Source organism: Meriones unguiculatus, chromosome 4 (genome assembly GCF_030254825.1).
Source record: "Meriones unguiculatus strain TT.TT164.6M chromosome 4, Bangor_MerUng_6.1, whole genome shotgun sequence".
Taxonomy (NCBI): domain Eukaryota; kingdom Metazoa; phylum Chordata; class Mammalia; order Rodentia; family Muridae; genus Meriones; species Meriones unguiculatus.
The window spans coordinates 112,004,862-112,019,271 of record NC_083352.1 but is presented as its reverse complement, the minus strand read 5'-3'; the positions used below and the strand labels follow the sequence as shown (position 1 = coordinate 112,019,271).

At 48.8% G+C, this 14,410-nt stretch overlaps 1 protein-coding gene across 1 annotated transcript; it reads left to right on the top strand.

Moving 5' to 3' along the window:
* Positions 1-1,765: 1,765 nt before the first annotated feature.
* Positions 1,766-14,119, top strand: Rnf114 (ring finger protein 114). Its single transcript, XM_021637699.2, has 6 exons — positions 1,766-1,937; positions 5,414-5,564; positions 8,280-8,386; positions 8,595-8,709; positions 10,254-10,361; positions 12,599-14,119. The coding sequence occupies exons 1-6, from the start codon at positions 1,795-1,797 to the stop codon at positions 12,662-12,664; spliced, it is 690 nt and encodes a 229-aa protein (XP_021493374.1). The 5' UTR covers positions 1,766-1,794; the 3' UTR covers positions 12,665-14,119.
* Positions 14,120-14,410: the final 291 nt, after the last annotated feature.

Here is a 14,410-nt window from a genome sequence, read left to right as displayed (position 1 = left end):
GCCTTGGAGGAGGCTGTCACCCCAAAGTGGGCTCACGTGTTCTCTAGCTCCTTCACAGTCTGTGAGAAAAGCTCCCTTCCCCTCTCCTCCCTGCGTAAAACTGCCTGCCAGTGCTTCCAAGTCCTCATGGCACCCACAAGCCAGGAACTGCTGGCTAAGAGCTCTTATTACTGGGGACCCACCCTGCCCAACCCACTTCCAGGGAGACACAGCTCAGAGGGCTGGGTGTCAGTCTCATGTGGGTGCTGCTTAATTGCTCTGAAAACAGTCCCCAGAGGTCATGGCTTTCAGTGTGTACTGTACAGCACTTCAAACACTGGCCTTCAAAGGGCCATTTGCAGAAAGCAAGCATCTTTGCCCTTTGAAGCAAGCAAGGATACTTTTGTGTCCTTGGCAGGAAGAAAGACGAGGTAGGGGGCTGGAGCGATGACTCAGCAGTCAGGAATAGTTGCAGCTGAGGAACAGGTGATGATAGTTCAGATCCCAGCACCCTGGTGGGATGGCCGCACATAGCCAGTAACTCCAGCTCCGGGTGATACAACACCTTCTTTTGGTCTCTGGAGGCACCTGCACACACAGGTGCACGCACACAAGTGAATAAAAAAATACATCTTTAAAAAGAAGGGGGGAAAAGGAAGGAAAGCAGGCAAGCACAATACAAGTACAGTAGGCTCTGGAGACCAAAGGCCTCAGTCCAGATCCAGGTCTGCCACTCTCCAACTGTGTGACCATAGACGAGCCATGTGGCCACCCTGGGCCTGCATTCCATCGGTAAAGCGAGATTAACTGTGTCCTCAAGAATGCCTCCAAGACTCGGGATCTAATATGTGACGTCAAGTGGATCCCGAGCATTCTCCCCGAGCCAGCTATCATTAGTGCTGAAGTACAGCCTCATACTGAACTTTTTAGAAGCACCTTCTGTGTTTGTTGCTTTGGCTTTTGAGACTGGGTCTCCCAATGCAACCCAGGCTGACCTCAAAGCTCGGAAAGGTACAGGTAAATACATCATGGATGGCCTTGAACTTCTGATCCTGCTGCCTTCGCTTCTCAAGTGCTGGGTATTATGAGCGTGCGCTATTATACCAGCATATACAGTGCTAGGGACGGAACCCAGGAGCCCGTGTGCATGCTAGGCAAGAACACTATTAGGACACATCCCAGCCCTAGACACAGTACTTTCTGAGTAATCAACCCCTTGTTGCTCGTGGACTCAATCACTACCAATCCCCAACACCTAAAGTCATTGGCTGATCATTCACATTCCTGTCATAACTCCTTCCAGACCAAGCCTCTGTCCTATTTTAGTTTATTTTTCCCGGCTAAATACAGGCCAAAGGAAACAGGCAAGATTAAGGGGGGCCATGTCCACCTACAGCCTCACCTACAGCGCAGGTGAGTCTGTGAGGTAACACGTGTACCCCCTTAGGGGTACAGGCAGGAAACCCCGCCTCCACCTTTCGGTAGGCTGAGGCAGGAGGATGGAAAGCCCAAACCCCGCCTGGGCAAGTTGGGGCGTTAGCTAAGGTCATCTGCAGTAACATTACACGTTCACGGTCTGAGTGGCTGTGGGGGAGAGATGTGGGCGCGTTGCGGCTGGGTAAAATCTTTTGGCTCTTTCCAGGCTGCCTTCCACACACCTGGGTGGGTGGCGGCTATCCAGCTGTTACAGGTTGTAGGCTCCGCCCACCTCCACACTCGCGCGTGCGCAGACGGCGGCGGTCCCGCCCCCCCCACCTCGCCCCACCCCCAGCGGCTCTTTCTCTCTCTCTCAGCGCAACGTTCCTCAGCGGCAAGATGGCGGCGGCGCAACAGCAACCGCGCGACAGAGCCGCGCAGGTGGCCAGGCCGGCGTCGGACACCGACCCCCTCAGCCGCTTCACGTGTCCCGTGTGCCTGGAAGTGTTCGAGAAGCCGGTGCAGGTGCCCTGCGGACACATGTAAGCGGCGGGCACCCGACGGGGAGGGAGCGCGGAGCGCGGGCGGCCGACGGGGGAGCCCGGGCGGCCAGTCGGGCCCCTCGAGCCTCGGCGTCGCACCCCGCCGGGCTGCGGGCTGTGCGTCCGGAGTGCGCGGGAGACCGCGGGACGCTGGAGCGGGGCGGACGGGGGGCGGGCGCTCGCGGAGGCAGGCGCGCCCCTCTCGGCCCTCATCGAGCTTCCGTGGGCCCGAAGCCCGGGGTCGCGGCTGCTGCCGTCGGCTCCGGAGTCGAGCGAGGTGCTGCGACTCTGGAGCGGGATTGGAGTTCCACCCCGAGGCCGACGAGACCGGGGATGCACGACCGCCTGCTTCGTTTGCTCTGTGGCCCCGCGCCCTGGCTGTCACCTGGGCATCGGTCTTCCTGACACACACACACAACGCAAGGACCCTTCGGGACCCGCTCCCACTGCGCGCCAGCCGTTTTCCAGCTGAATAAACTTGGGAGCATCAGGGCGCCCTTGGGGCAGCCTCACCTGCCAGACCAGCCCCAGGTTGCCGGGCTCAGGTCTAATTCAGAACCGCTGCCCTGCGTCAGGGCCGTCCCCGCAGCGTGGGCCGCTTGTTGCCTCCACCTGGGGCTCGGGGACAGGTAACCTGGACGGGTCACCTCCTGCCACTAACTCAAGCTTCACGTTCTGGCTTGGTTGACCTCCCTCTCCTCTCTGCTGGCGCTGCTAGCTTTTTCATTACACAGACCAGCATGTAGGGACACATGAAGAGAGTACCCTGCCCTTGCTCCTTTATGTAAATCGGTGCCCGGCACAATGAGCACCCCCGGACCTCTCACAGTCAGCTCACTGGAGTGGAGTTGTCTGCAGGTGTTGCTTGGCTTTGGGCTAGAGTAAGGCGATGACTTGGCCCTCGGGTTTACAGTCCAGGAAGTTGATGGCCAGAGGGAGGGCTCAGAAGGTGAGGACTCTTGTTTGTCACCACACCTGATGACTTCAGTTCTCTCCTGGGGGGCCACATGGTAGAAGAATTGACTCCCGAAAGCTGCCTCTGATGTCCAGGTGTCATCAGCAGCATACATATTCAAATAGTTTTTAAAAGTACTAATGACTGTTAAAATTATGGTATAGATTCACTGTGCGGTAGGAGAGCATTACAAGAGTGGCGTGGGGAGGGGGCTGTTAACATTTGTGAGAAAAGTTGGCCTGATTGGAAAGCAACAGACTTTGAGGCTTCCTTGACTTTTCCCTAGGTCAGAAGGCAAGGAACAGTACCGGCATAGAAAATGTTACCGGCCTTGTACTCAGCACTTGAGTACTGAAGTCAAGTACACCTTGGAGAGGGTAGCTGAAGTCTCTTAGCCGCCTCCAAGAATCCTCTGCTCTACCTAGTTAATTTTTAATGTTTACCTTTGAAGCTGGAGAGTTCCACAGCTGTGGTTGAGGCATTTGATTTTATGAAATTCAGGTCAGGCCCTGTGGCTACACCCTTCCTGGTCTGGGGCACAGATGGCTAGATGCTGACAGAGAACTGACAGAAAGGCTGAAGTACAGACGTGCCCATTTCTAGGAAGTAGAAACTGAAAGTCAGCTCAAGTCACAGGCAGCTTGGACGCTGTCTCCTTGTTGGGGTATACCACTCAGGCATACCAACACTGGTAAGCAGCTGGCAGACCATGAAAAACACTTGTATCTGTGTGCTGGCTTAGTTCCCTCAGTAGTCTTGAGTTATGTCGAGACAGGCTTTTGCAAAGGCTCTGCCTGCCCTGCCCTGCCTTTTCACCAAGAGATCTGCCACATCACTGCCCCAAAATCAGCTGTCTGCACTTGACACACTCCATGGTGTCATCTCTGTGGCACTCTCTGCATCCAGGTTTTTGTGGCCTGCCATTCAGTGTCACCTCAGAGGTGCTTCCTGTCTTCACCCTGCTGGGTTCCCTGTTGTATTATCCTTGCTCTTCATCACCATATGAAATTACTATGTTTTCTTCAGTTTAAAAATATAGCATCAGAAGCCAGGCATGGTGTAATCCCAGCACTCTGGGAAGAAAAGACAGGTGGATCTCTGTGAGTTCAAGGCTAGCCTGGTCTACAAAGTGAGTCCAGGACAGCCAAAGGTACACAGAGAAACCTTGTCTCAAAGGAAAACAAAAAAAGAATATAACATCATGCCAGGCAATGGTGGTGCACACCTTTAATCCCCATGCTCAGAGGGCAGAGGCAGGTGGATCTCTGAGTTGAGACCAGCCTGTTCTACAGAGCAGGTTCCAGGACAGCCAGAGCTATACAGAGAAGCCCTGTCTCAAACAAAAAAGAATATAGATAGCATCATAAAGAGATTTGGAGTGTCTCTATGCTGCTCTCAGGTAAATAACTAGTTACCTCTAGCCTAGGCTAGAATTTTGCCTAACAGAAATGATAAAGATTTCATAAAGTTTAAAAATAGGCCAGTTCTGCTGTATATGCATATATCCTGGGCTTTTCAGGTAGATTTAGTTAATGTAACCATAAAATCTGTCAGAGTGGGTAAGCAGTGCAGTGTCCTGTGCCTTAGTAGCGGTCTTGTTCTGTGAGCCAGCAGCTGCTACCTTGCTCTGGATTACGGTGTTTGGGTTCCTTGAGCATTTTCAGCCTGGTGCCCTCCCCTTTCCCCAGTAGCTTCTCATCTGCATGGTCTGCACGGTTTACTTTGCCTGCCTGTGAGTCAAGTTCCCTTGACACTTTCGAATTTGGGGTTTGTTTTTTGAAACAGGATCCCTCTATGTAGCTCTGGATGTTCTGGAACTTGCTATGTAAACCAAGCTGGCCTGAAACTCAGAGAGAATCTCCTGCCTCTGCCTCCTGAGTGCTGGGATTACAGAAATATGCCATCATGCACAGACTGAAGAAAAAAAAAAACCTTTTTAGTTTGAGGGCATGGAGTATTCTTCCCTTGTCTGCCAGTTGTACATTTTAAAAACTGATCCAGAGGCTGCCTCAGGTCTGATCAGCCCTGTTTTAGAGTTATAACTAGCTCCACTTGGGTTTGTGAGTTCCCATAATGTTTTACTTTGACCTCTGATAGTGATAGTAACAGTTCTACTTACTGTTTCAACGAGTGCTAGACACCAAGTTAAATGTTTGGATACGTAGTCTATTCTCTAGCAATCCTTCAGGTGGATATGAACATCTTCCTTTACACACACACAAATACGGGCCTCAGGAAACCCCACAAAGACTCCCTAGTGACAAATTAAGCTTTAAAGGCTCAAGCATCATACCTTTCTCTGAATAGCAGGGTAGTTTGTGTGTATGTTCTCCAAAGTGTCCCCAACTCCAGTTACAGGGGCTTTTTTTGTTCTGTTTTTGTTTCTGTTTCTGTCTTGGAAGGGTGTAGTATTTTATTTGAATAAGAATCCATTATTCATTAGTTGTCTTTTAAAAAGTTGATCCACTTTTGTTGTCTTGTCTCTTTGCATGACAGAGGTTCTCTGTATGTCTTGTTCTAGCTTTTGCTCTGCATGCCTGCAGGAATGTCTGAAGCCGAAGAAACCTGTCTGTGGGGTGTGTCGCAGCGCTCTGGCACCTGGCGTCCGAGCTTTGGAGCTCGAGCGGCAGATCGAGAGCACAGAAACTTCTTGCCATGGCTGCCGTAAGAATGTATGTGGACCTAACGTGGAGAGTCCTTGTTTGTCGGTGATGAGATGGTAAAAGAACTAGTGCAAGTGTCTGAAGTTAGAGCCTGAGCACTGGCTGACAGCACAAGTGCATGCCTGCTGTATGTGGTGGCTGTGCTGCGGGGGCGTTGTTGGTAGTGGTTTTTTTCACAGACTGGCTGGGTTTTATATTTTCATGAGTTGGTTGAGTGAATTATACATTTTACCATAGAAGTAAACCTCTACCCCCAAAAGACCATCTTCAGCTGCAGAATGGTGCATACCTCTAATCTAAGCACTTTGATATGGAAGCTGCAAAGCTGGGATCCCTAAACCAGCCTGGGCTACCAAAGCTCTACCTTAGAAAGTATAACTTCCATATGTGCTTTCTATTTTAATTAGAATATCAGGATAGTTCATGATTTTTAAGATATATATGCATAATGAAGTTAGTGACTCACAACATCTGGGGTTAGAAGTATAGCTCAGAGTGCTTGCCTATCATGAGAGAAGCCCTGGGTCCCATCCCCAGCACCCTTTCCCCTTTCCACCACACAGACGTGGTGGGCAACCCCTCTAATCCCAGCATGCTGTGTGTGGTGGCAGGAGGATCTGAAATTTAGGGCCAGGCTGCTATGCTGAGACTGAGGCGGGGAGAGAAAATCTGTACTCAGCTTTTTGCTTCATAGTCTGTCACTAGAGGTATAGAATTTGCTGGTTCTGCTTGTTAAGCCTTGAGAGATCTTGAGTCTGGGGTGCGAGGGGGAGGGTGCACGCGCAGTGTCTAGCTACCAGTGGGACGTTCCCATACTGTGCACTTACACAGGGCTGCGTCACAGTGCAGTGTGCATGCTTACACTGCTCCCTGCTGCTGGGAGCATAGGTAACTAGTGCTTTAGCTTTACTGGTTTTGGAATCATTACAATTTTTGATCCCAGACAGTAAAAAGATATAAAACAGCACTGTTTTCCTCCACAGAGCCCTCTGGAAAGGTGGGCCAGTGGTGTTGCACACTGGGCATCCTGGCACTCAGGATGGGGCAAGGGTAGCTTTACCTTTAAAAAGCAGCTCAGCCATTTCTACCTTTAGACAAACATTGATGTAAATGTTTACACACATACAACACAGCAGAGTTGTTTCACTTACTAAATAGCTTTGTATGTCATTTTCTTTATTTTGTTTTATTTTTGTTTTTTGTTGGTGTTTTTAGACAAGATCTCACTTTATAGTTCTGGCTGGCTCAGAACTTGTTATATATAGACTAGGCTGACCTTGACCTCAGAGTTCCACCTGCCTCTGCTCCCAAGTGCTGCAATTACAGGAATGAGTCACCTCAACCAGCTGAGCCTCACTGTCTTTTGTGTTTGACAGTCTCAGGGCATATCCCTGGCAGACTCGTTAGTTGAGTTCATCTGGTCTTTTGGGAGGTATTTTGTTTTTGTTGTTTTTTATTTTGTTGAGACAAGATTTTTCTATGTGATCCTAATTGCCTTGGAGCTAAATACCAGGACTCATGGAGAGCTTTCTCAGTGCTGGGATCAAAGGTGTGTGACACTACACCCAGCCTGGTGATTTGGTTTTTTTGTTTTGTTTTGTTTTTTGTTTTTTTAGAAAACAAAAGAAAATAGGGGCTCAAAGTGTGGCCAAAGTTGGCCTTAAACTGATCTTCCAGCTCTAGGAATGGAACCTTCATCTCCTCACACTTTATTTCATTTCAGATCTCAACAAACTGGCCTCAGTCTTTGTCTTTTTTCATGCACACTTTTCTCTGTGCTTTAATTTTCTCCGTTTTCAAAGTTGGTAAAGCTGTGTGTTATTAGCACATACCAGTAATACCAGCACTGGGAAGGTGGAGGCAGGAGGATAGAAAGTTCAAAGCCAACCTGGCGTATATTAGACCCTGTCATAAAACAATAAAAATTGGTGGTTGTACAGTAGGCACCCCCCCATAATCTCCCACCTCCTTTGTTCATTGTGTATAATTTTTGTGAGAGCTCCTAACCAAGTGTGTTAGTGTGTGCCTGTAAGGCTCTGCTGGGAAGGCTGAGAGTTTTCTTCAGGCCAATTTGGGTAACAAATCAAGACACTTGCAAAACAACAAAAGTACAGCTGGAGGCATACTATTCCATCTTTGTGTGGATTAGGCTAATTTGAAACTCTTGGTGGTAGTCCTGCCTTACCCTCCCCCTGCCTTAACCCTCCCAGAATCACTGTGATCACAGGTGTGCACCACCATGCCTGGGTAAATGTAAGTATAGGGCCAGCAAGATGACTTTGCAGGTAGTAGTGCTTGCTGCCTATTCCTGAGGACTGAGACCTGAGTGCAGAACCCGTGTAAAAAGATGGAGTAGAAGAGGCTTGTAGGCCACCCAGCCTAGCTTACCTACCAGTGAAAGGTAGAAAATCAAGGATCAACACCTTGGGGTGTCCCTAGCCTCCGCACACACAAATTACACACACATAATAGAGAAGAGTATGCAATATTTTACATCACTTGGGAAATGGTGGCAAGCAGAGAGCAGACGACAGGAGAGGGACCTCACGTGGAAGCAGACAGAGACAAATAAAACAGTCAGGCAGCCTCGACTCTGCTCACTGACATAGTCAGGAGTGATTCGATTGTTCAGCCCAGTGTGTGGGTCTAGTTTTCTTGCCCTTGGTTTGGGATCAGTTCTTATGAGCTCCTCACTAACTCTTGGTCCCACTCTTTCTATTCAAGTTTATCCTTTCTAAGATCCGGGCCCATGTGGCTTCATGTTCCAAATATCAGAATTACATCATGGAAGGTGTGAAGGCCACCACCAAGGATGCCTCCCTTCAGCCAAGGTAATGACTTACTGTCCCCAGAAAGATGTGGGATGCTTGTGGTGTTGGAGGGTTTAGGTGTGTGTGTGAATTTGGGGACTTGGAGGTGTGGACAGGTTGGGAGTGGGGTTCTTGTGTTAGCTGTGCAACTGGTATCAAAACACCAATTCTTGGTTGTTTGGAGATAGTGTGGAAAGGCTCTTAGGGTGCTCTTTATCTTACCTCTCAGAAATGTCCCAAACCGGTACACTTTTCCTTGTCCATACTGTCCTGAGAAGAACTTTGATCAGGAAGGACTTGTGGAGCATTGCAAACTAACTCACAGCACGGATACCAAGTCTGTGGTAAGAATTAGCTTTTCTTTTTTTTTGACTAGATAAAAAGTCTAACTTATAGAAAATGACCAGACGGTATAGTGAAGATCTTACCCTTCATCTAACTTAACATTTTGCCAAATTTGCTTAACCATGTTCTATGTATGTATGGTTTTTTGATGAGCAATTTAGGAAGAGGTTCAGATACTATGACCTTTTCCCCTCTAAGTACTTCAGCCATATATCTTAACATTTTCTTTAAAAATCACTTTAACAGACCAAAAAAACAACAAAGAGTCTCATACAGGCTCTGCTGGCCTCAAACTCACCATGTAGCCAGTAGTGATTTTGAATTTCTGATCCTTCTCCTTTACCTTCCAAGTGCCCGGATTACAGGCCTGAGCCACCATGCACAGCTCTAGATACCAGGATGGGGGATAGGGGTGGTGGTTGTTTTTGTGCTGGGGGTTGAACCCAGGGCCTTACCTATTATGGGCAAGTACTCTACCATTAAGCCACATCGCCTGCCCAGAAGCTGTCAAGGTAAGTGAGTGCGTCAGAACCAAGCTCCCACCCCTTTTCAGGATTGGGTATTCTTGGTCAGTCAGAAGGGAAGGGAAAGGGGAGAACATATACTGCTTCCTTGTCTAGTAGGCTCACAGTTAACGGCTCCTGCCTTGACAATCCCAATACCTACCAGGGGTCTGCAGTTGCTTAAAAGGAGGCCAAGTCCAGCTTAAGGAGTGTCTTCAGATTCTGCAGTAAAAGGTGACCTCTGAAAGGCCTAAGTCGGGTGGCCACAGCCTGAGTTAAGGCAAAGGAGTATGTGAACTTGGGGAGCAAAAATGGAGTTGGTGACTTGGATTCAAGGAGATAAAGTTAAGCCTGTTGAGTTTAAGGAAGCTGTGTTTGCCTCCTGGACTCAGGAAGCTGGGATGGTCTGCAGGTGAGGAAGGCTGCTGCCCATTGAGTCCATGAACTGAGCGGAGGAGGGAATCAAGTAGGGCAGAGGGAGCTGTGCCACCTAATGTCCTGGTGCTGCTTCACCCTCACCTGAGCCAGGACAGCATGTGCTGAGTGTCTGCTCTGCCATTGCCCCTAAATCACTCCTGAAAGCCCAGGCTGCCCTTAACCTCCCTGCCTCCTTCCTCTGCCTCCCAGTGCTGAGATTATAGGCATGTGCCCCATGTCCGTTCAGATTGGCTATTTTTTTTTTCCCGAGACAGGATTTCTCCATGTAGTCCTGACTATCCTGGATTTGGATTCACTTTATAGACCAGGCTGGCCTTGAACTCACAGAGATCCACCTGCCTCTGCCTACCCGAGTGCTGGGATTACAGGTGTGCACCACTGCACCTGGCCAGATTGGCTTTTTTTGTGTATACTTCAGGCCTCATACCTGTCTCTGGGCCTTTATTATTGTTCATGTAAAGCTGGATTTTATCTTGTTGGGAATCAGTCATCTGTCATTTACGAACCTGTACCCAAATTCCACATGTCATTTGAATTGAATAAACTCAGTGTTTTCTGGGAGCTCAGGCATCATATTGCAGTATCTTGCTTCCTCTTGACAGGTTTGTCCCATATGTGCCTCAATGCCCTGGGGAGACCCCAGCTACCGCAGCGCCAACTTCATGGAGCATATCCAGCGTCGCCACCGCTTTTCCTATGACACTTTTGTGGTGAGTCTGCACCCCAGGGACAGGACTGTTGCTCAGTTTTCTGGAAGGGGGTTGTCTGGAACCCTATTATGGATTGAGCTCTCGGGCCCAGAGAGAAGCTGCACAATGTCTTTTTTGTAGGTAGGTGGGTGCCAGAGTGAGACTTTAGATACCCTGACAGTTTTCTAGCTGTGCAACTTCCTCCTTTTTTCCCCCTGCCTCCCAGTTTTGCCCACTTGTGTTGCTTGTGATTTTCCCCTTTAGAGAACTTAGTTGGATTCCACCTAGATCAGCTGCCCCTAGTACAAGGCAATGGATGGAAATAGCCCTACCTCGGGGACCTTTACGAGCTGACAGGGTATGCATCTCCAACTGATGGTTACTACCTGGAAGTACAAGTGTATCCTTGGGGTGTAGCTTAGTAGTAGCCTTTGCCCTCATGGGAGACATCCTGGGTTCTATCCCCAGCATTGTAAAGACAGTAACACAAACCAGGGCTAGGTTAGAAAGTGGCAGTAGTAAAGAGCACATTGTACATAAGCAGAGGACACAGGTTCCCCTTCCAGCACGCCTGTAACTCTGGCTGTGGAGATCTATCGCCCTCTTCAGGATTCTGCAGGCACCTGCACACATGACATTCTCCTTCCACACATAATACATTAAAAATAAGTCTTTTTAAAAGATCGCATACCTAAGCTTGCTGGCACACTCTTGTTTTCACGGCACTTGGAAAGTGGGAGCAGGAGGATCAGTAATTGAAGACCAGCCCAGCCACATGAGACTTGTTTCAGAGGGGGAAAACAGAAACATTTATTCTCGCTCTGATAATACTTGGAACAGACATCAAGACTGAAAGACTGACCTTTCACTAACTGTAGAGGTGAATGTCTTTACTAAAACTGCTCAAGCACAATTTTGCCTCACTGAAGATGGGTGTTTGACTCTAGTGTCTATTGTACCTCTTTGCCTTCAAAAGCCCTATTCATGTTTGGGCACTGAAGCCTGTTAGGAGTGGCACCTCCTTTGAGTTGTGTCTTGTCTGCATGTGTTTCTGTACCCATGAGCTGTCAGCATTTGAGTATTTGGTTTGTGCCAGATTTGTATACTGTCTGGACCACTCAGTTGCCATTAAGGAAGGAATGTTGACCAGGCAGAGGTGGTGCACGCCTTTAATCCCAGCACTTGGGAGGCAGAAGCAAAGTGGATCTCTGTGAGTTCGAGGCCAGCCTGGTCTACAAAGTGAGTTACAGGACAGCCAGGACTGTTATACAGAGAAACCCTGTCTCAAGGATTGGAGAAATGGCTCAGCCACTAAAGGCTAGGCTTACAACCAAAAATATAAGAGAAACCCTGTCGGGGGGGGGTGGGCTGCAGGGGGGAGAGGAAGGAATTTTGTTTTGTTGTGGTGTGTGTATGTGTAGTCATGTTCACATGGAATCTGCATGCATGGATAGAAGCTAGGTATCAACATCAGAAGTCTTTTATCACTCTCCGCTCTATTTGAAATAGGGTGTCTCCACTTGGGCTAGACTGGTTAGTGGGATGGTGCAAGTCCTGTGATCTGTGTCTCCAGTGTAGAGCACTGGGATTACAGGTGTGCAAGCCAGTACCCTCTTTTTACATGAGTGGTAGAGATCTGAACTCGGGTTCCTGTGCTTGATACTGCAAACACTTCAGCAACTGAGTCATCTCTGCAGCCCCAGGAACTATTACTTTTTATTTTTCATTTTATTTTTCTCAGTGCTCTATTTTGTTTGAAATCTGAGCCAGTCTTGAGCCACTCTTAAACCTGCAAGGAATGCCTTGAAAAGTAGCAGGGAACTGAACCCTGGACTCTCAGATTCAGGCTCAGGAGCCTTATCAATGAAGCTGTCCAGGTCTCCCTATTAATTTATTTTTATTTATGCGTGTTTACCTGAATGTGTCTGTATACCACATGTGTGCAAAGCCTGCCAAGGCCAGAAGGGGTTGGATCCTCTGGGGCTGGAGTCAACGGCAGTTGTGGTCCGCTGTGGATGATGGAAATGGAACCTGGGTTCTCTGGAGAAGCAGCCAGTGCTTCTAACCACTGAGCTGTCTCTGCAGCCTAAACTGTTACTTTAATTTTGGAGACACTGATATTGTTTTCCCAGTTCCACGGCACCTAGACAGTAGCCTAGGGTTCTTAGCAGCCCTCTCCAGATTTTGCCAGGCTCCTGCTGAAGATGAATCTTGTTGGTGTGAACAGATACTTAGGCTACTGTTTTTTCTGCCCTCAGGATTATGATGTTGATGAAGATGACATGATGAACCAGGTGTTGCAACGCTCCATCATCGACCAATGAATGGGGTTCTCACTGTCCACCTCATTCTAGAGCTTCCATTACACACTAGGTGTGAGCCCTTGACTCCTGCACCTCACATGTAATGCAGATCTGGAAATGAGCCATGGCACCGGACAGGCTCACTTCTCCCAGGGCAGAGCCCTATTTCCTTTGGGCTCTTGCAGCATTGTCTTCACTGATAACCTTGTTTGCCCTGTGTCTGCTTTCACGCGGCTACTGCTTCCTTTAAGAAGAGTCCAGCTTCTCTCACATGTTCATGTTTCACATTCATCATTGTCCAGTGTTCATCTCTCAGGTCCTCCCAGCCAGCCAGGACCTTCTCTGGGCCATGAATAGCACAAAACGGGGACTCCTTTCCTTGGCCCTAAGGTGACTGGGTTTTGCAGTGTACTGGACCAGGACTGCGCTCCTCTCCTCCTGGGTGACATTGGGGTTGCGCAGTTTGATGGTGGAGGTTTTGGTTACTGTTGTTTTTCTACACCTCCTGCACGTTCGTACAACTGACTGGCTTCTGTCTTAAATGCCGGACGGTGCCTTTTAGGATAAGGTTATCACCATAGAATTGTAGTGGAAATTTTGGATAGCAAAGGTGGAGTGCGTTCATCTACAAGTGGGGAAAGGTGGGGGTGTGTGACTTTTGGTTTTCTTTCATGCTAATGAGTGTTCCCAGGTAGCTGGGTCATGTGTTCCTCTGTTCAGTATCTGCTGGCATTCTTGCTCTCAAGTGTGAAAGAGCCCTCTGGTGATAGAGGAGGGGAGGGCATTGTCTGTTGGTTATGCTGCTTGGTAACATGATGAACCTGAGCAGTGTTCCTGTCATGGGTCTTTGTGTGTTTTAACCCTACCTTTCAGTGCAGGGGCTGTGACAAAACCAGGGCCATACCCACTTGTCTCTTCCAAAGCCCCTGCCACAGTTGAGGCAGTCTGTTGGAGGCTCCCTTGAGCAGTGGCTCTAAAAGCTGGAAATCTAGCACGTTTTAAAAAGTACAAGGATGGGCACCACCAGGCTAATGTGCAGGACAGACCCACAGCATGGGCAGAGTCTTCTTTTTCCCCCTGACATGTGGCTCTGGTCCAGCTGGGACTGCATGCAATAGTGTGCTTTTGATGTGGTACCCCTGCAGTGGCGCCTCTGCCTATCAGGGAAAAGCTAGCTCAAATGCCTCATAACCAGCAGAGTCTGGCAGGATCATCTTCCCAGTGTTACTGTTCGGAAGAGCCCAGATACTACTTTTTCAGTGTGCCCTCGGCAAGGTTTGCTCAGGAGATGTGTGGAGGGAAGTTTGACAAGACCTTGGCCTGAGGAGCTGAGAAAGGCCTGCTGTGCCACAGTGCAGCAGGGACCTCTTGTCCTGCATCACACTCGCTGTTTGTAACAGAACGACTTTCCAGAAAGTATGGTTATGTTCTAGCTTTTACAGGGTGAAATATCAATAAATTTCGTAATTTATCCAACCAGCAAGATGTAATGTTTTCATTTAAACAGATTTTCTGAAGTCTGGACCCAGTAGCCTCCAGAAGGTTGTTACTTCCTTTTTTTTTTTTTTTCTCCACCCCCCAGGTTGTTACTTCCAAGGGAGCATTCTTGTCTGTCCCTGAGTCAGCCTGGCTTCTGGTCAATGCTGAGACTTCAGTAGCTAGGCAATGAGCAGAAGCCTATCCCCATCTTCAGAGTGGGGAATTCACAGTAGCAGGCTGGCCTCTAGACCTGAAGCTACAGTTACTTAGCTGTGACAGTTAAGGGGT